Genomic DNA, 20,647 nt, shown 5'->3' with positions numbered 1-20,647 from the left:
TGTTTCATGATCCTTTAGCAGCCAGGTTCCTCCCAAGAGGAGGTGACTAATACCTACTAAGCAGCCATCTTTTCTTTTTACTCATACTTAAGCAAGCAAATCCAGTAAATCCAATTCCACTTAGCCATAACTGAATCTTCCCACTGGACACTGATTTGGCTGAGGCTTTCTTAATACTCAAGGGCCATGTGATTTGTCTTAAAAGCAGATGGCTCACGTTGTTCTAAATAATATTTGTCTAAAACTTTATTTTTTCCCAAAGTGATTTTTTTGGGTTGATTCTGGAAAATAATTGGAGTTTGGTCCAGAAGTCAAATGTTGAGTAAGATTTGCTATTTGCCCTGTCCACTATTTTTAAGGTACTTGAATTGTTTCCACAGACACCCTGAAAAGAGAACACTTCTTAAGAAGTGAATGAAACTTACTGTAACAGCAACTACATTGGAGCCCCCTGGGGAGTTCTCAGGGATCCTGGCAATGTAGTAGTCAGAGGAGAACTTGGGGACATTGTCATTGGTGTCCAGCAAGCGAATCACCACGTCAGCTGTCGAGCTGAATTTCTCCGGTGTGTTCACCTCTATTGCAAGAAGCTAAGAAGAGAAAAACCAGAAATCACTACAAAGCAGCTATTAGTTCTCTTAAAGGAGCTTCCTCCACCATCTGTGGCACATCAGTGCATTTTAGTCTGGTTGGAGCAGACAGCTCAGAGAGCTCAGAACCAGGGAGATGATGAGCCAGGTCAGTGTGTGGCCTTGGCTTGTTTGTATGTGCTTGCTTGAGGATGGGCAGTCAAACTGGGGAGAGGCCTTCAAACCCTGTGCATTCATATTAGACTTCATGTGACAGATGTGACTAGTCATAACTAACCAACACACATCCAAAAACCAGAACAGAAGTTGTCAGTCATCCCTGGGCAGCTCCTAGAACTTTGGGAAACAGAAGCACTGAATTATTTTGAATAAGCACATAAACTTAATTGTGATCTTTTGCAGAGGAAGTTCTTCATCAAGAAAGAAGTCAGGAACAATAAACTGCACCAAACAGGGTAAAAAGATGAGGGAACCAGTTGTTTTGAAGCAGCATTACTCCCACCCCAAATGCTGGATGGTCAGGCATATACAGTAGAATCCCATGTCCCAAAGATTGTGAAGAGTTGTACTGCTGACTTCATGGCACTTCTACCCTCATTGCCTCACGCTGATTAGGAGTTCATCAGATAAAATGAGGGCTTTTGAATTGCCTCACTGTCTCTGAGGAGAACAGAGCTCTCTGACATCACTCATTCTTATAACTGCTCATCTGAAAGGACAGGCAATCACATAGAGTAAACGGAGTATTTACTGTATCTATCTGCTCCTTACTGAGCAAAATCTGCTGGATTTGGGGAGCATCAGTAGGATGCCTCAGCTGGTAGAGCAGCAAGCTCAGGTGGTCTGTGGTGGTTCTGTCAGCAAGAAAGAGCAGTTTCAACAATGGATACTGAGATCCACTGGGACCTTCCCAGGGTCTGTCCCAGGTGTCTGCATCACACAGGATCAGCGCTAGGCCATCAGTCCTGGGCTCTGTGGGGGCTGAGCCCGAATGGCTAACACCAAAAACAATGGTCTAATGTTTGGTTTTCATGCTTGGGCAGAGACACAGTTAACACAAAGCAGGAGGGCTCTAAGAAGACAGCACACCATGAATAGACTACTGGGCAGGACATGAACTGAGATCTAAGAGGCTCAGCTGAGAAATCTGGCTGCAGGGGTTTTAATTGCTAGGGGACATGTCCCAGGAGCTCCCACAAAGAGGGAGTGCCTAAGGGAGCTTTGGCAGGAGCAGCAGGGCTGCTACAGCATCCCCTGCTCCCCTGGGAGCTGTGGAGCTGATCCTTCCTGTGCAGGGACCATGGGGAGTGATGCTCCCCAGCAGTGGCACCCCCGAGTGCCTGGGGGACACCCTGGGCTCAAGGCTCTGCTCTGCCAGACTGGGACAATTTGTATCACCTCCAGGTAATAGCAGAAAGTGGGGAGCTGTTCAAGTAGACAGGGAAAAGGCTATCTCAGTGTCATCTCCTAGAGCTGTGTCTGCTGTGTGGACATTTATAATGTTTGGTAATAAAGAGAAGAAATGAATCTCAAGGGATTGCTTGCAATTAATTAATGCTGCTCCAAAAGGGGAGCCTGGTCACTCCATTGCTGTGACCTCCCAAACTTTTGTGTTTGGGAGTCTCAGGTGGTGTTGCAGCAAAGAAATTTTTGAAGGGACAGCCATGCAGACATCAGCAAAAACCTCCTCATGAGAAATCTCAGTTTCTAAAGCAGTACAGAGGTAAAATCTTAGTGCTGATTGTGCACATGGAGCTATTACTAAATTATAACATCTTTGCTGCAGCAATCAGCCCATCTTAATACAACTTATGAAAGTTCAGTATTTTTACTATGTTTTCTACACTCATTTTTATTCCCTCTCCTTTAAGCAGTCACAGTCCTGCCATGTCAACATGCTCACAACATCTTCCTTCAGGGAGGAAATTTTGTCAGCTCACTTGCCTGCAGTGTCTTATGCAGACCTGTACTGTATCATGCAGAGAGAAAAAAAAGGGTAAAACTATTACTTCACAGGACTACATATAAACAATTCATACTTAGGTGCCAGAAGAGCAAACTGACATGCAATCTTAAAAGTGGTAGGTGAGTTTTTGAAATAGAGTTTGATTTTGGCAGCTGAAGACAATCAGCCTCACCTGGTCCCAGTCTGTAGATGTGAGTGTCTGCAGCATGTCCAGGCTCCTGCCAAGGCAAGATGCTGAAGGAGATGGAGGCAGGAGGTTTGCCCCCAAATCATGGCAGCCCAAAACAAGGTGGGACAGCAATATCTGGTCCCTGTGGCAGAGGGACTGCAGAGATATGTGAATTACCACTGCTGCCATACTTTGGGAAACCCATTTGAGCTCTTAGCTGAAAATGAAGGAACTCCTGACTACCACCTACATTTAAGAGCCAGCACTAAATGGAAGATAGGTTTCTCTAGCAGCCTTTGCTTCAGGAAGTTTTTCAGTGCATCTCCCAGACAAATTAGCTTTAATTACTCTCTGGCATTTTACTCTTCAAAGATGAACTAGAGGAGAGGGATCACTGCTTACAGAAAAAAACCCAAAACCCTGAAGATAACCTCTCAAAGCTGTTGTGAGATCCACATTAAATAGAAATATATTTCATCCAAAATTCTAACCAGAATGACTCCACTGACAACTAAAACTGGGTAGGAAGTGATTTGAACTTTGCAGGAAAGTGAAGCCAGCAATGAGATCTTTATAAAGTATTTGCTGCCATACATTGCTACCATATCATCCATCTGCACCTTCTCCATTTGGAATCCAGAAAAAGGCTGCACTTTTTAAGCCAAGTCTTATAGTCTCCAGTAGCAATAATTTTGGAAAGTCTTTCTCCAGTAGAAATAATTAAAAAAAAAAAACCCAAAAAACTGCTTAAGCTATAAAAATATATATCCTTTTTCCTGGTAATTAATTCTTTTGGTGTTCATGGCAATCACATTAACTACTTTGATTTCTATTGGCATTCACGAGGAGGCCATGTGTAACTCCTTTACTGATCTTTTGGTAGTTTAACCTGAATAAATGTGTGCTTGTTATAATTAGTTTCAGTAGCACTTTATGGCCCTTTCAGAATCTTCCACTTTAATGCAGTAATGATGCCTCATATTTTTGTAGCATCTATAACCTATAAAGCTCAAAATGGCTTAGGAACATTACAAGAAGAGGCCTGAAACATACTGAAGTGAAACTTGCTGAGGACACGAAGCAAACCATACAGCAAGGGGGAGAACAAAATTGTGGAATTTTGGCTTTTGGACTGTGCAAAAAGTGCCCCTCTCTGTATGTTACAAAACTAGCATATGTTAATTCTCAGCTAGATTGTTTTGGCAGTTTTTTAAATGATTACAGGGATTGTCTATGCAGTTCTTTGCAGTCAGAACTGAAACATCTACACTCAATTTCAGAGGCAGCTGACAGAAAACCAGGCTACTTAATTATCTTGTTGATGAGCCAAAGAATCCATCAGGGAAGGTGATAATGCAAGGTTCCAGCTTTTGGATTAAACTGGTTCTTGCAGGGCTGGTTTAGAGCATGGGTGAGCCTCAGGTCAGCCTGTAAATGGCCACATAGATAGATAGACTCTGACAAAGGCAGTGAGCAATTTTGGGGAATTATCTTCCAGTCAGCTGGGGTCTTCAGGCTGCCAACATCCAAAAGCATGATCGTGAATCAAATTACTTAGCACTAAGTAGGTAAAGTTCTTGCTGCAGAGAAATTAGGATTTCATCCTGTGAATGTATCATTGTGAGTGCAGAAATAACACCCTGAGGGTTCAGTCTAGAATGATTCAGAGCCACCAACATGTACAGTTTCTAGAGAGACATAAAAATCAGCATTTTGCACTGACTGGACTAAATCAGTCCACAGATGCATCCATTAAACCTTGTGAAGGTGGTGAACCAGAGGCAGAAATGAGTTTCCCTTACATGGACTATCATGTCTCTGATAATGCATCAGACAGGTCTGGGTGGATTAAGAAGCTAAATCACATCAGATACAAAAGCCATCATACTCATACTGTACACACTGAAAAAGAGGACCTGGAAAGCAGAAGTACCTTGAAGGTTAACACCTTGAAGCTTTCATAGTCAATGGCAGCAGAATTTTCCACTATTATTGTAACCTGAGCCTCATTCAGGACAGTTTGAGGAACCACTCGGAAGATGCCACCAGGTCCAACAAGACGGAGGTTGAATTTAGCATTGGCTCCCTGTTGATAAAAGCAGATATGACATCGATTGTTTTCAGTAATGTCAGGTTTCTTACAGCCTAGATTGCTCTGTTTCTTCAAACTACATGAAATGAGAACGAGCCTTCCTGCTGAGACCCCTCTACTCTCCATCCCCTGGGCAGGAGATCACTAAGAAGCTTAGTTGTATAATCCCTCCAGCCCTAGTCACAAGACAGACACAGCTTTTCTTAAAATAGATTGACAGGCTTGGTTATTCTTTCAGTCATAATGGAAAAACCCTGCAGCAGGCCTGGCTAAGAGAGGAGTCTTGTGGCAAGCAGCCTTGGGTTTTGTGCCACATACTGGGAGCTAGACAGAGATGACACCACGTGCACATTGGCAGAGAAATCCTGCCTCTTCCTGCTTCCTGCCAAGGAAAGGCAACTGAGCTGCTCCAGTAAGGACAACAAAACCTCACAAACCCAGCCTCACAGAATGGTTTGGGTTGAAAGGGACATTTGACATCACCACATTTCAACTCCCTTTCCACAGGCACAGACACTTCCCACTAGACCAGGTTGCTCAGAGCCCCATTCAGCCTGGCCTTGAACACTTCCCATGTCCAGCCTGTGTCCTAATAACTCACATGCTGTGTGAGTTGTTCTTCATGATGAAGATGCAGAATCACAAAGACAGGCAATTTCCAAACAGAGGTGGAGTATCACATTTTGCACTGATTGGATTAAGCTAGCCCAGAGGTGCAAACACCAAATCTTTTTGAAGTTGATGCACTTGTGAGGAGAGAGGAGCTCCACTTGCACAGGACAAAATCTGACACACACTTGACAGCTCCAGGTGAAGTGAGAAGGCAAATCCCCTTACACAGATAAACCTTCTAGCCAGAGAGAACATGGGAAGCAGCAGTATCTAAAAGGTTATCATCACTTGTATGCAAGTAGGGAGAGTGAGCCAGAGCCAGCTGGCCAGGCTAATTCTTTTAAACCAAACTGGAGCATGTAAGAGAAAAGATGAAAGGGGGATCCTCATATTTCTGCCTTAGAGGAAAGATGTGAAAATGAACTGAGCCTACCTCACCAAACTCTCTGGCTTCACCAATTTCTCAGTGACAAACAGCCAGATTCACTGCCTGCCTGGTGCCACGCTCTGCCTGTAGCATGAATCTTGAGATGATGAATTTCTAATAATAACTTTCAAACAGGACAACTTTACTTTCAGCTGTATCCCTGGAGAGCTTGTTATGAGCAGTTCTTGAGCAGCCCTAGCTCATGTCAAGAGAAAAAGGATTCAGCAGTATGGAAACGGAATGACCTTGGATCCAAACTCAGTGGTGTGTGTTGTTTGGTCACACAAACCCACTCCCCAGCTTCAAAGATGATAATGGGCTCTCTTTTGCTGGGTGGTGAAGCCAAACACACAAAGCCACAGCTGCTGGGCAATGGAAAATGGTGCTGATGGGAAGAGTGGACAGTCTGACAATACAGTCAGACAAAGTCATACAAAGTGTGTGGCACATGGGACTGTACATGATTAGAAGGGTGGCATGGGACAGGGAGAGAACTGCCTCCCTCCAACAGCTGAATGATTTCTGCCACTGATGTCCGTGGAGCCCAGATCTGCTCAGAGCCAGCCATGCTGCTGCATGCCTCCAAGCAGACAGTCATGGGACACAGGAATGACTGAGGGAACAGCAGCACTGAGTGCTAAGCCACACTGAAGAGGTCTGGGAGAGAAATTTCTGTATCATTTTCTTGCAAGTAAGCATGGCATTTCCATCAATCTGTAGGCCTAAACCAGACCTTAACCACAGCTTCCTCCTCCTCCTCACTTTTTTCATCCACTCCTCCAAAACAAAGAGTCTCTAGCAGCTGTGGCAGAGACAGACACATGTTTAATTTTCTTCTCTACAGAATCATCTTGGATAGAAGGGAAAACATTGCATTCTCTGCCTTAGAAGAAAAGCCACCCATCCCCCCAGAGTGATGCCTTACGCTATACTAGGAAGCTTCTTGAGAAATCTATACAGTGTATTTATCAGTGTTTTCTGCTTATTTTATAGCCTAACTTGCAGCCTGAATATTTTGTCAGCCTAGATATATATTTTGTCTCTAAAGAGAAGAGATGGGTTTTGTTTCTCCCCTTCTGCAGCACCATCCCCCATGACAATAGCAGGATAGACATAGCACTGCTTTGAAAGCAGTCATTTATCTGCTCGCTGCAGAGCAGCAGGAGGGAGAGGGAAGAAGCCAGTGGGTTTGATAACATACAATACCATCAAACCAGCACAATACTGAGCACAGTTACAGAAGAGAGCTCTTTCCAATAGTAATACAATTGTCAGATGCATCAAGCTTTCTTCTTGTCACTACCTAACCTGAGGCTAACTCAGATGGATGTCATTCATACAGTATTTAGCTTAGGGGTCCCTATGCTGCCGTAGCACCTACAGGTATCACAGGTCAGTTAGACAGCAGGCTGAGATGGATGGAATCTTCTTTCCTTTTCCTTGATCTGAAAAGAGTTCGTTTGGCTAGGGCATAATTTTTAAGAGTACATAAAAATATCATTCCAGTGGGAATGATTAATCAAAGCATGCACTGCAGACCCTGACTGTAACATAAGGGCCAGAAGAAGATGCAGACAGTAATTGCACCTGAAGTTACTAAAGGGCTTGGAACCTCCAAGAAAATCTTCAAAGGGAGTATGTTCACAGACAATATACTGGCAACAAATGAACACAACCAGCAGTTAGGGAAGTTCATAAGGATTGTTCAACTTCAGCTGCCACAAGACCTGGGCTGCAGGTCTAGGACCATCCTTCCCATTGGCATAACAGTACAGGACAGACTAACTGAACTCCTGGATCCAGTCTCTCTGTGGTACTGGACCCTACCACTGCTTTGTCTGTCCTAGGCTTTTAGGGAATGCAGGTGAAACAGCTGAGTTTCTAAAATTACATTTCTCCATCTGAGAGCTCTTTCTAGTCTTTAGGAAAATAGGACAGGAAAACTGAAAGTCTGCTTAGTTTCCATTTACCTGATCTGAATCATTGACCGTGATCTTCAATCCCCGTAAGATTTCACCCTCTGGGGGATGCTCGTACATGGTCAGCTCAAACCTGTTCTGGGGCCCATTTTCTCCATAGAAGGTTGGTGGGTGGTTGTTGAGGTCCACCACCCGTATGGTCACCATGGCAAAGGTGTGCTTGGAGATGTCACCTTCCTGACTGACTTCTGATGCCTGCAGCAGGCAAGAGGAAGAAAAGAATGATGAAGCAGTTTTCTCCTTCTTCAGATTCATGTTCAGGTATTCTTCCACATGTACAAAGCACTCTAACTTGTAGGAAGAGTCATAGGCTTATATTTCTCTAAAACCTGAGTCCATTTCACACTGAAGTTTATGATGATTAGAAGATTATGGTAATAAACCAGTCCCAGTAGAGCCCCAGTTGATTCTCCCTCTAATTTTGTCATCTTAGTAACTCACTCTGGATGAAAACAGTTCTCTAAAAGCAATCCAATAGAGGCAAGGTAATTGCTTGCCTAAAGTGTTGATAGAATAGAAAAGGAAGACAATGTTTAAATTTGCTGTGGTACCACAGGCAGTTCATTGTCTCATTGCTGCAAGGACTGCAGCCTTTAAAACTGTGAGAAAAACTGTACTTGTGGCATTTAGGCAAATATCAAATAGTGCATGTTTATTTTTTTTTTGAGATTTAGTCTCCAAAATTCTGCTGTGGTGTTTAGATGAGCTTAATTTAAGGTGGATATAGTTTAGGCAGACAGGCAAACCTAGGTATTTTTCTGAACCATGAGATCAAATCTGTCTGGGTTTCATCAACCGCAACATGCAGCCTGATTCACTGGATTGAACCTGAGACATTTCTTATGCCAGGACAGAAACTGGCTGGTATTTTTGTCCCAACAGCTATATCTAATATGCCTTTTTGCTCAAAGGGCTCAAAACCAAAGGCACTTTCTCCAAAGACACTAGTCTGGCAACTGAGGTGTCTGTCACTGTATATGCTGGGTAATATAACACCTTTTTGGTTCCTCTAGCAGCTTTTACAGCCTGCATGAGCTCTGGGTCACCACACACATAATTAGGAGATCAGAAAAGCTTGCAAGGCTTTAACCCATTCTGCATCTGGGGAGTGGTAGCAGAATGCAGTGAAGCAGAGCTGATAGAGGAAGAAATGGTGCCTGAGTTTAACTGAGCCCATGAGAATCCTTGTTCTCTCAGGTAGCTGTAGCTGTACCTGCCCTGCTTGAGCCCAGGAGCAAGCACATGCCCTTGGGGGTGCTACACACTGGTTCTGGCAGTGTGCAATTCCTCAAAGCAGCCTTTAAGTCAGTATTGTCCTTATCACAACAATAATGTGCAATTCCAACATGCTGGAGAAAACTGATACAGTCTTCACAATTTAATTCTGCATTTTTAAACACTTTTTCTTTAGAAACTGCTTAAAATAACACAGCCTATCACATGAGTACTGGCTCATTGAGGTGTTAGCTCATCAAGGTGTGAGCGCGTGTTTGTGTGTGGCTGAAGAGTGCCTCAGGAGTGGATGCTGATATGACACTGCATGATCTGGCCCAGTCCTAATACTAATCATAGATTTGACTGTTACCTATCTCATAACATGGAGGTTTCAAGATATTAATTCCCAGTTTAGCAATAAAATCTGGAAACACAGAGAACAGGTATCTATGGACTGTAAAGGACACTGATTCTCTAGCCTCAGAGATGAAATTAGGACAAGATGATTTTATTTGAAAGAAATAATTTGAGATACTAAATATCCCAACAATAATATCCCTACATTAGCAATTAGAGCTGCTTTATACTATCTGGCACTTTGCTCAAATATGGGAGGTAGTTTCTGAAACAGGTAAAGTCAGCTATAAATTGAACAATTTTAGACAATCATGGCATTTTAGACTAATAGTATTAAAGTGGCCATAGTACCTACCTTAACTTTTAGTTCATACACTTCTTTCTTGAGCTGATTTGGGCTTTTTATCACAGAAATGGCTCCAGTTGTGTTGCTGATTTCAAATGAACCTTCACTTCCTGCAATGAAACCAAGATGCTCTGGTTACATGCCACACTTTCTTTCTTTGAACAAGCATGGGCAAATCAACTGTACACTTCATTAAGCACATCTTTGTCCATATGTGTATCCATATGTATCAGTAGATCTGAAGCCACTCTTCAAAAACAAAGCATTTCTATAACTGGTCTGAGACAAAAACACAGATGAGGGCCTAAAAGGGCTTCCTCCTCTAGGAACAGCTCAGTGGAGTTCTTCCCTTATGGGCAATTGTCAGCATTTTCCTCTTCTCATCCTGCTTGGGCTCCCCTCAAGCCTCAGCATCCAGGCATGCAAATTTGGTATTAATTTTATTATGCTGCCTTCTTTATATGCTGGTTTAGACAAAAATAGACATTTGTCATTGTAATTAGCAAATGCTTAATTAAGTCTCTGAGAAACAAGAACATTTCTCTCACTTATATCAGCTAAGGTGAGAAGTCTGACAATCTGTCAAAAAGAAGTACAGTCACTTCCCTCAGACAGCATCTCAGGAGAAGTGTCTTCTGGTCTTAAACACCGAGTTGTCAAAAAAAAGCTTTCAGCCTGTTGCAAGGCTGCCCTGAACAAAAAGGGTTTTTTGGAGTATCTGGGGTAAACCCCAAGGTTTCTGAACTGAGGCAGAGTGTGACAGAGGCAGGACAGGGCTGCAGGCTGACTTTGCTACTGCTACACAAGTTCCATTGATCTGGAGAGAATAGCAGTTCCAGGCAGCAGCTTATTGAGATTGCTCTGTTTGTGCTGAAGCAAATGCCAGCTTGCAGAGGGGCAGCAGTGTCTCAGCAGGATGTCAGGAACCATCTCACATCACAGCCAAGGGCAGGCTGGTGCCCAGCAAGGGCAGCCCTGATGCTGCCTCATGTACAGTATTGGCCACATCCTGTGCTTTGTGGCAGTCTACCATTGAAAGGAAAAGAGAGGAAATCCCTTTAAATGTAGGAGATCAAGGCTTCAGAAATAAAGGATGATGACCCCAAAGCCCAGCATTTTTCTTAAACTCATTTCCAATGCTGATTTTTAAACCATCTGATAGTATCCTCTTCTGCTAATACCTACAATAACTGCAACTTCATTAAAGCACTCTAGACACAACATTGAACAGATATTGACTCACAATACCCAATTATTAAGATACATTGGCCTGCAAAATACATTCTGCTTGAGAAGAAGCTTAAGTCAATAGTGGTTTCAAACCACCATACATTGTGTTGTTGTCTAGTTATCCCAGGGAAACTGGTAACCTGGAGTACATGTAGCAGTATTGGTGTTCCTCCAGATGTTTAGAAGATTGGAGCATTTCCTATCATTATTCCACACTCCTGGGATAAGACAGGCTTATTAAGAACAAACAACTTCCTGTTTGCTGTAAGTGTTTTCTTGTCCTTTAACATCCCAGCCTGCAGTTATCGGAATAATGGCTTGTCAAAAATAATGCCAATGTCTGAGGTGCAGGAGTAGAAACCTGTTGCAATCTTCTGTTCTCTGTTTTTCAACTTTCTATGCACTAAAAGCATATTCCCTTCCCCTCTTTTTTCACAAAAACAAAGCCCTTTGTTAATGAGCATGAGAAAAGCTTGCTCTCCATTAAGTTATATTTTGTTCTACTTATCTGTTATCCCCTTCCATCTTCTTTCCCACTCTTTCCTAAACACTTATCATTTATTTTTATCCCAGAGAACCCTTTTGGTCCTTCTCTATTTTCTTTGGCAATCCAGTATCTTTTCTCATTAATCTTACTTCCCTTTGACATTTTCCCTGGTTCTTCTGCCTTCACTTGTTCTCCTTATTTAATTTCTCCCTTGTTTAGTATATTTTCATCCCACTTATTCTTGCTCCTCATTTTGTACCTTTCTTTTTACCTTTTCTCATTTTCTATCCATTGTCTTCTGCAATTCTCTTTTCCTTGATGTTTCTACCTTTCTTTTACCTGTTTATTTCCTCACATTAAGAAGGAACCTCAGCATGGGTCTCATCCCACACCAACAAAAACTCAGCTGTATCTCTCTGTTCTGGCTGCTTAGATCACTTAACACAATGAAGCACTTATTCCATAGCTCTTCAACAACACCTCAGATTTCTCTTAGGAAGTTTTGGGATCTTTCACACCTGTGAGTTGGGGTGCCCAGTTGCTACAGAAGCCTTGTTTTGGAAGGGAGAGTGTATAAAACTCATAATCCCTGAAGCTGTAGCCTGGAGTTTAGTTGCTCTAAGCTGTTCTCTTCACCACCTAATGAATCACCAATTCACTAAGTTTCACATTCATGCTATTAAAAGATGTGTGACAGACACTCTCAGAATAGCTCATGGAAAGCATTAATCTTCTGATAACATCTGTTTTCTTCCACTTCAGTGTACAGCCAATGTCTCTTCACTGGTAAATATAATTTATTCCAAAAAATCGGAGGTTTGACCGTTTAGCCTCTTTTATCACTGTATTAATAAAAATATCCCTCCAAATGCCATGTCTGGGTCTTCCAATGAATGATCTCACCTCGCAGATTAAGTGATAGAGATACTTAGAAGAGTGAATGCATCTCCCTTTACACTTTCTGAAATGACAAGCAGCCCACTGATGCCTAACAAATCAGCAACATTAACAGCTCCAAGCACAGTTCTGTGAAGAAGATACTGAAATTCACTGAAATGAATCTTGGCTATTCTCTGCTAGACAGGGCCCTGAAGTTGTTTGAGGTATTTGACATTATTTCATGAGATTTGGTCTCAGGTTTATCAAACTCTAGCATATTCTGTTCTAATTTAATGCCAGATGGAGTTTTGAGTGCCCTTCAAATTTCATCTAAGACAAGCCTACTCACCATTCACGATGCAGTAATGAATACTGTTAGGCTTTCCTCTGTCTCCATCAAGAGCAACAACAGTAAGGACCTCAGAGCCCTGGGGAGAAAGGGGAAATCACAGTCTGTGTGCCGAGATCAGAGCAGTGCAATTGCAACTGCACATTAATGAACTGAACTCCTGCAAGTGTTTCTGCAGTGAAGTGCTGGGGGCAGAGTGGGCACTTTTGCTTGTGCCATATGGGGAGCACAAAAAGGGCCAGTGCCCACTGCTCTGGGTGTGAAATGGCTGCAGACCCTGCATGGCCATGGGTGCCTCTGCCCTGGGGGCTGGGTGGTCACAGGAATGGTTGGAAGCTGTGGCCAGGGACACCTGCCTGGAGCCACAGATGTGGAGAGAGGATTTGGAGCAGCCAATCTGGAACCCAAATTTTAGTTTGGGGCATTACCAAGGCTCCCTCTGGCTGCTTCTGTGTAGGCTTCTGTGTTCCATGGCCACATAGTGTGCTGAGACACAGGCAGCTGCCAAGAAGTTATTGGGTCACTTTGGTCCTTCCTAATTAAGTTCAGACAGGCAGTAGAAGCAAACAGAGATCACAGAGCAACTTGGCCCACAGAACATCTAGGGCATAAAATTGTGATGAAAATGATGGTGATTTAACTGCCCTTAAACCTTCACTGTCTGTCTTTCTGCACAAGTAACGTGGCCGTGGGCCATACGTACAGAATTTGTGTACTGAAGACCATTTGCTCATGTGACTGCTCCTATCAGCTCAGAGGGATGATGAGTGTCACATTAAAATGCTCAACCAAGTGGCAATGAGCTGTACAATTCAGGCCTCTGCACTAAAGTGTTCCTGTTGAGGCTGCAGAACTGGGGAACATTGAAGTAACTGTCAGTGAATCACAAATGGCAACAAGGAACATTTTCATGACAACCCTTGAGTGAATTTTTCAAACAAGAGCAAGGCTCTGTTAAAGCAACTGGAAATACAGAACTGTGTTTATTATCGTTTATGCTGGAAGCAGCAATAAAATCTGCCTACTGGGCAAAATGCAGCGCAGTCCCTTTGAAGGTGACAGAGTACTTGTAAATCCTGACAACTCCACCAAGGAGAAAAGAAGCAAGTTTACAAAATTAACACCAAATGCACAAACACCACTAAAATCAGCTCTTGCCTCTTTCTCTGTAGAGCTCATTCTAATGGCAAAAACCCTCACAGGGAAGGACTGATTCGTGCTTCCATCATTATATCATAATGGTGTAAGTTATGAGCTCAAGCTGGATGTAATTAACATTTATTGATTCTCATTTCCATAGTAAACACTAACTCCTGTGTGCACCTGATAGTTATTTCAAGATCTATATGTAACTATGCAGAATAAATCAATATACATAATATCATTCATTTTAAACACCTGCAAAGCACATGAGCATTACTTCTCTGCCCTGCTGAAATGTAACAGGCTCTGCAGTGAACTGCAGTATATAGTCATGCACAGGCTGCAGTGCACATTTCTGGACAGAAAGGTAAGTCACAATCTTCTCTGAAACTCAGGGGAAGGTCAGATGAACAGAGTGCAATCACACTGCTAAACTGATCAACAGCCTAATGTTGAGTAATTTAATGGGTAGATACCATTTCTTGTCCTATATATGATGAAAATTTTAATTAAATCTTATGGATCAGGGTGAAAGCTGATCCATACACAATCATGTCACTATTTAGATATAGAGAAAATTCATTAGTTTGCAGCTTCAAGAACATGTGGCTGAAAATGACTGGTTCTCCTAATTATGTCCCTGCTTGACTGATAATCTGGTTGAGTTTAGGCTTAAGAGGGCTTCCTGGCTCATCCTGCCTAACCAGCCATCACTGAGCAGAAAGCATCCTGCATTTTGGGGATGTCAGGGTTGCTTCTCCCCCAGGGGATGTTCATGGGACAACACAGAGAGTCTGGAGTATTTGGGCATAAATTCTGTCTGGACCTTGTACAACCAACTGTTGGTAGCAGACTGATCTGAGCCTGAAAATGAAAGCACTGTGAGACCACAGAGCAAACAGACACACAAAGGCTTTTAAGCATGATGTGTTCAGGTGAGGTGACTGGCAGCCTCCTTAAGCCTTCAGCCAAGTGCCTCTGGAGGTCTGAGCTACACAAGAGCTCTTAGTCACTGTCTGGGTTTAGACCAATGTAAATGGGCAGAATCTTTTTTGACTTCAGTGGAAAAACCAGGAAGCTTTGCATGGCAAATTGGCAGTAGACATAAGGAAGAACAAGTGTGAGATGTGGTCAGCTCAGTTCACCTAGTAGTCAAATCAGAGTTTAGGTGCTGTTTCCAGTAGAGTCTGTGCTAGAAACCTTAGGGCCATCTTGAGTAAGATGGGAAAGGCTGTACTTGTTCTCCCATAGATGAAACCAGAACTTACTGCAAGCGTGTCCTCATAGACATATCCATAGTAGGGAGTCCCAATGAACATTGGAGGGGTGTCCTGAACATCCTCCACGTTGATAGTAACTGTTGTTGTGGCTGAAAAGACTTTGTTGTCTCCCCTGAGCTTCCCACCACCATCCTAGAAAAGAAGTCATTGTCAGATGCCTCTGCTGAAGCATGTCTGCAAATCAGCTGAGGCATTGCATGGACCTCATGAGCCTTCAGAAGCACAGTTCCAGGAATCTTTTCCCTCTCTGAACATATAGATTTAATCTGTGCTGCCCTAGTCCCTTCTCTTTTCCATTTGTCCTGCTCTCCCTCTGATTAGGAAGACAGCTTGCAGTGCCTCATAAGTAATTTCTTATATTAAAAGTGATTGAGCCAATATATGCAGTCATAAATGATCTTTAGAGAAGGGATAGGGAATTCAAGGGCTTTTTCAGGAAAAAAGAATGCTAGAAACTGATGCAAAAGTTAGTGACCAAGGTCTACAACTTTTCATCCTACCTATAGTCTTGTCATGAACACAAGACAGTGCACAGTAGCAAGGTAGTGCATCTCTGGAAGGAAATAAACAGTGTACATGCTCAAAGTCTCCCAGGAACTCCAATGTGATAAAGTGCAAGCACAGAGGAGCTGTGCAGCCCAAACCTGCGAGACAGCCACACCGTGTAAGCAGTCTCTGGGGACTTGGTACAACCAGCTCTGCACCACTGATACAGCAGAGCCAATTAGGAAGACAACTTGCTATTTCAGAGGCTTTTAACACCCTCAGTCTCAGAGCACCAGCTGTAGGTCAGTAGTCATGCTGGTGTGTAAGAGTGTGAATTGTTCAACATGTCTGCAGTATCAATTCTAAAAATTCCAATTTTTTTTAAAAGATACACTGATTTTTTTTCTTCCTTACTGCCCCTAAGGTAGAATTTAAGCCAAATTTTGTTATTCTTCCTCAAATGAACCTTGGCTAAAAATACATGAAAAGGTCCATACATTAAAAAAAAAAACAAACATATGAGCACCTCCAAGACCCCATAAGTTACAGCAAAACTGCCCTCTTTCCACCCATGTGAGTCTGTCTGTGTGACAGGTCCCCACAGGATTGAGAGACTTCAGAATCTATAAACTTCTAATGCCTGTTAGCATGTGCAGTCACAGGCACAGTACTGCTGGGAAAGACAGTGGCAAGAAGGGATGTGCAGTAATATTTACAGGATTTAAATAAGCTCCTGCCACGAGGCTGCAGGGAAGTGAGAAAAAGGAACATTCACAGATATTTCCAGAAAAGAAATCCATCACTTGTGCTGTGCTGGGTCTAGCTGTGGGTAGTGGCTGTGGCCCGTCTGCCTGCCAGGGTCTGTCCTTGTGGTGGTAGGGCTGTGCCCTGGGCAGCATGAGGAGCCCTGAGCTCACAGGTTGCTGCTTCTTGAAGCCAGGGCTGGATACACCAACCCTTCACTTCTAGGTGAGTCCCATGGCACATGGGACATGAATGAAATGTGGGAAACCCCCTCCCAAATCCTCCAGATGTTGTTCAGCAGCAAATACCTGCTACCTTTACTCCCTCACCTTTCCACGTTACCCCCCATGCCTCCAGAGGCTACAGCAGGAGTAACTCTGCTGCCTCCACATTTCAGCAGCACTTGCATTCAAACTAATTGGTCCCACTCAAACACTACCCCACCTCCTCCAGTCTCACATAAAAGCCTTTTACCTTGGCTACAACCACAACAAAATGTGTTCTTGATTTCTCGTAGTCCAGGGTGACCCCAGGTTTGATGCGGAGGACGCCGCTGTGACGGTCTATTGTGAACTTGTTAGCATGGATGTTCTAGAAGGAAAGAAAAGGAGAAACAGCCAGGGATTACACATGTGGAGATAGGATTGCCACAGGGATTCATCTTTTATTTCATCTGCTGAGGGAGAAGACTAGAATAATGACACGGTTTGGGTGAATAATGCATTTGATGAATTTCACCTCTGTGTTTATGAACAATTCATGAACCAACCACAAGTCTGTCATTATTAAGAATAAATCAGTTACTTGTAATGTAGATTTTTTAAATCTTTTAGTATTTCATTGTGAAAACTTACACTTTTGGTTAACTCAGTTAATTGCATGGAAAGAGGTAGGGAGACTTAACAGAAAAAAGATGAAGGGAAAAGGAATTAAAAAAAAATGGTGTCACCCCATAGTGTTTCAAAGTTCTACTGGTTTCAAAAAAAAGCAGGAAGGTTGCATGTATAGATTATTGTCAAACACAGTGGTGGTCTGGTGATTTTTGTGATGTACAAACAAAATCTAAAGGACATCTGATTTTAAAAGAGGCCTAAAAAATGCCTCCCTCCATTCTTCTGAACTGGAGATATCTGTACAAACACCTCTGTTCCTGTATCTAGACACGATGGCCACTGTCAGATAATCTTGGCCATTTCAGCAGACATCACCATCTGCCTTTATCATACCTATGGAGAGATTTTTTCTGTGCAACTTGAGGATTCTCAGAGACTGTGCCCAAAGACATGGCAAGATTTTTTCAACAACATATTTTTAATCCTTTTTGCCACACAAATATATTATAAACTAGACATAAAATTTTGAAATTGCTGCCCCTTGGTCCATAGACTATCAGCTGTCTGGAAAGAGCCCTGTGCAAAGCTGAATCCTGCACATGGATCATAATTTGTGAAATCAAAGCTAAATTTCAACAAGGCACTCAAGGTGTTCTTTCATAGTATGCCCAAGCTCTTAACAGGATTAGCTTTAGTGCTATGTAAATATCTTCTAACTTGTCTTCATATTCTTATCCAAAATTAAATATTGCAACAAATTTGCTTTGCTTTTGTTTACTTTTTTTCATGTTTCCTCTTGAATAAAGGGAACTGCAGATAACCTGGATGAAACTGCCTATAGGAAGGAGGAATTTGAAGGACATAATGCAAAACATTGCCCTTGTGGCATACAGAAGATATGTAATACAGAAGTTCAGCTTTAAATCTGGAGCTCTTTCAGTTCTTCACCAGTGGGCAGCAACTGAAAGGGTGGTTTCAGGCAGTCACTGCTTTGTCAGGGAGAAGATTTAGTACCTCTCATTTCACACTGTGATCTTGGTATCAATTATGCACCAGCCTGCTACACTGAAGGGCACATTTACGTTTCCAGTGTGTTTTGCTCCCTAAAGAAAGCTATTTCATGCTTTAGAAATCCCATAAGCATACAAGATTACCAGCTAATCTAGCTCTCCCTGTCATGCCAAAAGAAGGGCCACTAAGAGCCCTGCCATGAGGGGTCCTGCTGGCAGGCACAGGAGTGTCAGTGGCAACTCCAGCTCCCCTTGCTGCCTGCTGGATCACCCTTGGCTGCTTGCAATCAAACAACATCCCTTCTGCCAATGCTTATTTTCTTGTGCATGGTACAAAATTAATCCTATAGGCACTAGCAGTGCACTCAACCCCCAAATTCTTTTTAAAATCTGCTTTCTGAAATCTCAGTAAATGAGAGAAAAATTTGTGAAGGTACAGACAATACTTTACCTGCAAGAAGTAGGTGATGCTTCCTCCAGAACCTGTGTCCTTGTCTATTGCCTCAATCTTGAAGATGCTGCTGCTGGAGGGAGTGTTCTGTGACCAGAAAGAGTTAGCAGAATCACACAGAAACAGAAAACCAGGTGAGGTAAAAGAAATGAAACATGAGCATGCAGGGAGGCAGAAGGAGAGTGATGGTAGAAAGAATGTAAAAGCACTGAGGGAACCAAAGAGCAGAAGGGAAAGAGGGAAGAGATTAAAACTGGAAAACAAGAAGAAACACTTTGTGAAATAAAAATAACAGAACATTGTAGCTAAGACTGGGTGTATCCTATTCCCACTTCTACCCTATTCCCAATTCTAAAAACTCACATAGACTCACATCTTGGAACTTACCCCCAAAATAGCACACCTTAAGTACCTACAAACTTATTCCCCAAGTTTGCAGTGAATTTTAAATATCTACCCAAACCCTAAACCAAAAGAATGCAAGTCTGTCCTGCACAACTTGTTGTTTTACTGAAAACATATAAGCCCCTGTTTACATCCTAGAGAAGTATATTTCCAGTATGCAAAGGAACTTCACCAACCTCTGGGACTTGGACTATGTAAGGTGTATTGATGAACTCTGGGCTCTCATCATTGGCATCCATTACAAGGATCCTGACTTTTTCAGAAACCTGGAGTGGAATATGAAGAGCATATTATGGCTCCCATTATTTATGGATCCCATTATTTCCCTTTTACAGAGATTTCCAGGGCAGTTGTGCCTGTGGGAGGCTGGAACATCTCAAACATTTCTTGTAATAATCTCAATTCATTTGTTTGAGATGAGGAAGAGCTCTAGATTTATCCAGTCTTGTAGATAAGAAGAGGGGCCCACTTTTGTGGAACCTCTAGTGATGAAGCCCACATCCTCCTACTGGCAGACTGCCATCCTGGCCCTGACAGCATCAGTCCATAAATTAAAAATGCCAAGAAAATCTGTGGAAATAGGACTGGAGGCTCAGATAAGTCCTTAATGATTAGATGAACAAAGCTTTATCTAGCAGCAGACAAGAAACACCCCACCATCTTAGCCTAAGCAAATCTTCTTAACATCATGCTAGAGAAACACTGTGGGGGTGGGGACAGGCAGCTCTTGGGCACCCAACACTAGTTCCTTTAATGTCACACATTTCTCCAAAAAGCCTCCAGATCTTAGGCACAAATCCAACTGTGCTGGCAGTGAAACTTCATGGGAAGCTGCTGTAATTCTGCAGGCTGCTAAGTCAGTATTTCAGCTCACACTTCATTGTAATTATCTTCAAATAGCTGAGCAAGGAGATGAAGTGAGACTTGAGTAACTGTGAGTTCAGTGGCTCTTGGAACAGGAGGTAAGGCTCTAATAAGATTATATTTTCTGATCAAATGAGATGGTCCCGTTAAGGTAATTTAATAGGAGTAGGTATGTGAGGACAGACACTTTAACAAGTGACAGCATAATTAAATACTTACTGTACTCAGGCCATCTGAAATACTGACAATAACTTCAATCTCATCTTCCTTCTGTAAATGAAGAAAATTCTTTTGTAAGAGAGATGGTCTTTGTCCTGATTGGAAAAGGGACTGCAGATTTAAACCTGTCTAGGCAGGCAGATGAAAGTAACAAATAATATCATAGAGCAACCCCAGCAGAGGCCAGGAAGATTCCTCAGAAGCTCCAGCTCCCTGAACCTTCTCAGGCTACCATCAGGAGATGGTTGCTCTGGCAATCCCTGCTGCTTCCTAAAGTGCTCATAAAAATCAGTCTCCTTTTTCAAGAAATGTTCCCTAAAATGGCATTTTGGTTAAAATTGTTCTGTATTAGTGTACAGATTTTTAAAGGGTTTACAAAATATTGTGTAAGCTTCTCAGTGAGGAGATATGAAGGGTTCAATGCCTTCTTCCCAGAATAAGGCTGGATTTAGGCATCTTTAACAGCACAGTTACACTGGCTAAAGGGCTGTGATGTACTAGAGGAGTGTCCTGA

The 20,647-nt window shown here is 42.6% G+C and overlaps 1 protein-coding gene across 3 annotated transcripts in view; it reads right to left on the bottom strand.

Annotated features, from left to right (window-relative positions):
* Positions 1-20,647, bottom strand: part of CDHR1 (cadherin related family member 1) — a 73,056-nt gene that overhangs the window by 14,828 nt on the left and 37,581 nt on the right. For all 3 annotated transcript variants that reach the window (XM_054637540.2, XM_054637539.2, XM_077183309.1), the window contains 10 exons: positions 20,134-20,184; positions 19,227-19,316; positions 18,646-18,732; positions 16,826-16,942; positions 15,110-15,253; positions 12,699-12,777; positions 9,763-9,863; positions 7,827-8,030; positions 4,659-4,811; positions 426-590 (listed from right to left, as the gene is read on the bottom strand). In XM_054637540.2, the coding sequence (XP_054493515.2) occupies positions 426-590; positions 4,659-4,811; positions 7,827-8,030; positions 9,763-9,863; positions 12,699-12,777; positions 15,110-15,253; positions 16,826-16,942; positions 18,646-18,732; positions 19,227-19,316; positions 20,134-20,184 (1,191 nt within the window). The remainder of the gene's footprint in view (positions 1-425; positions 591-4,658; positions 4,812-7,826; positions 8,031-9,762; positions 9,864-12,698; positions 12,778-15,109; positions 15,254-16,825; positions 16,943-18,645; positions 18,733-19,226; positions 19,317-20,133; positions 20,185-20,647) is intronic.

This window comes from Agelaius phoeniceus, chromosome 9, assembly GCF_051311805.1.
Source record: "Agelaius phoeniceus isolate bAgePho1 chromosome 9, bAgePho1.hap1, whole genome shotgun sequence".
Lineage (NCBI taxonomy): Eukaryota > Metazoa > Chordata > Aves > Passeriformes > Icteridae > Agelaius > Agelaius phoeniceus.
The sequence above is the reverse complement of the archived record's forward strand: the minus strand, read 5'-3'. Positions and strand labels throughout refer to the sequence as shown.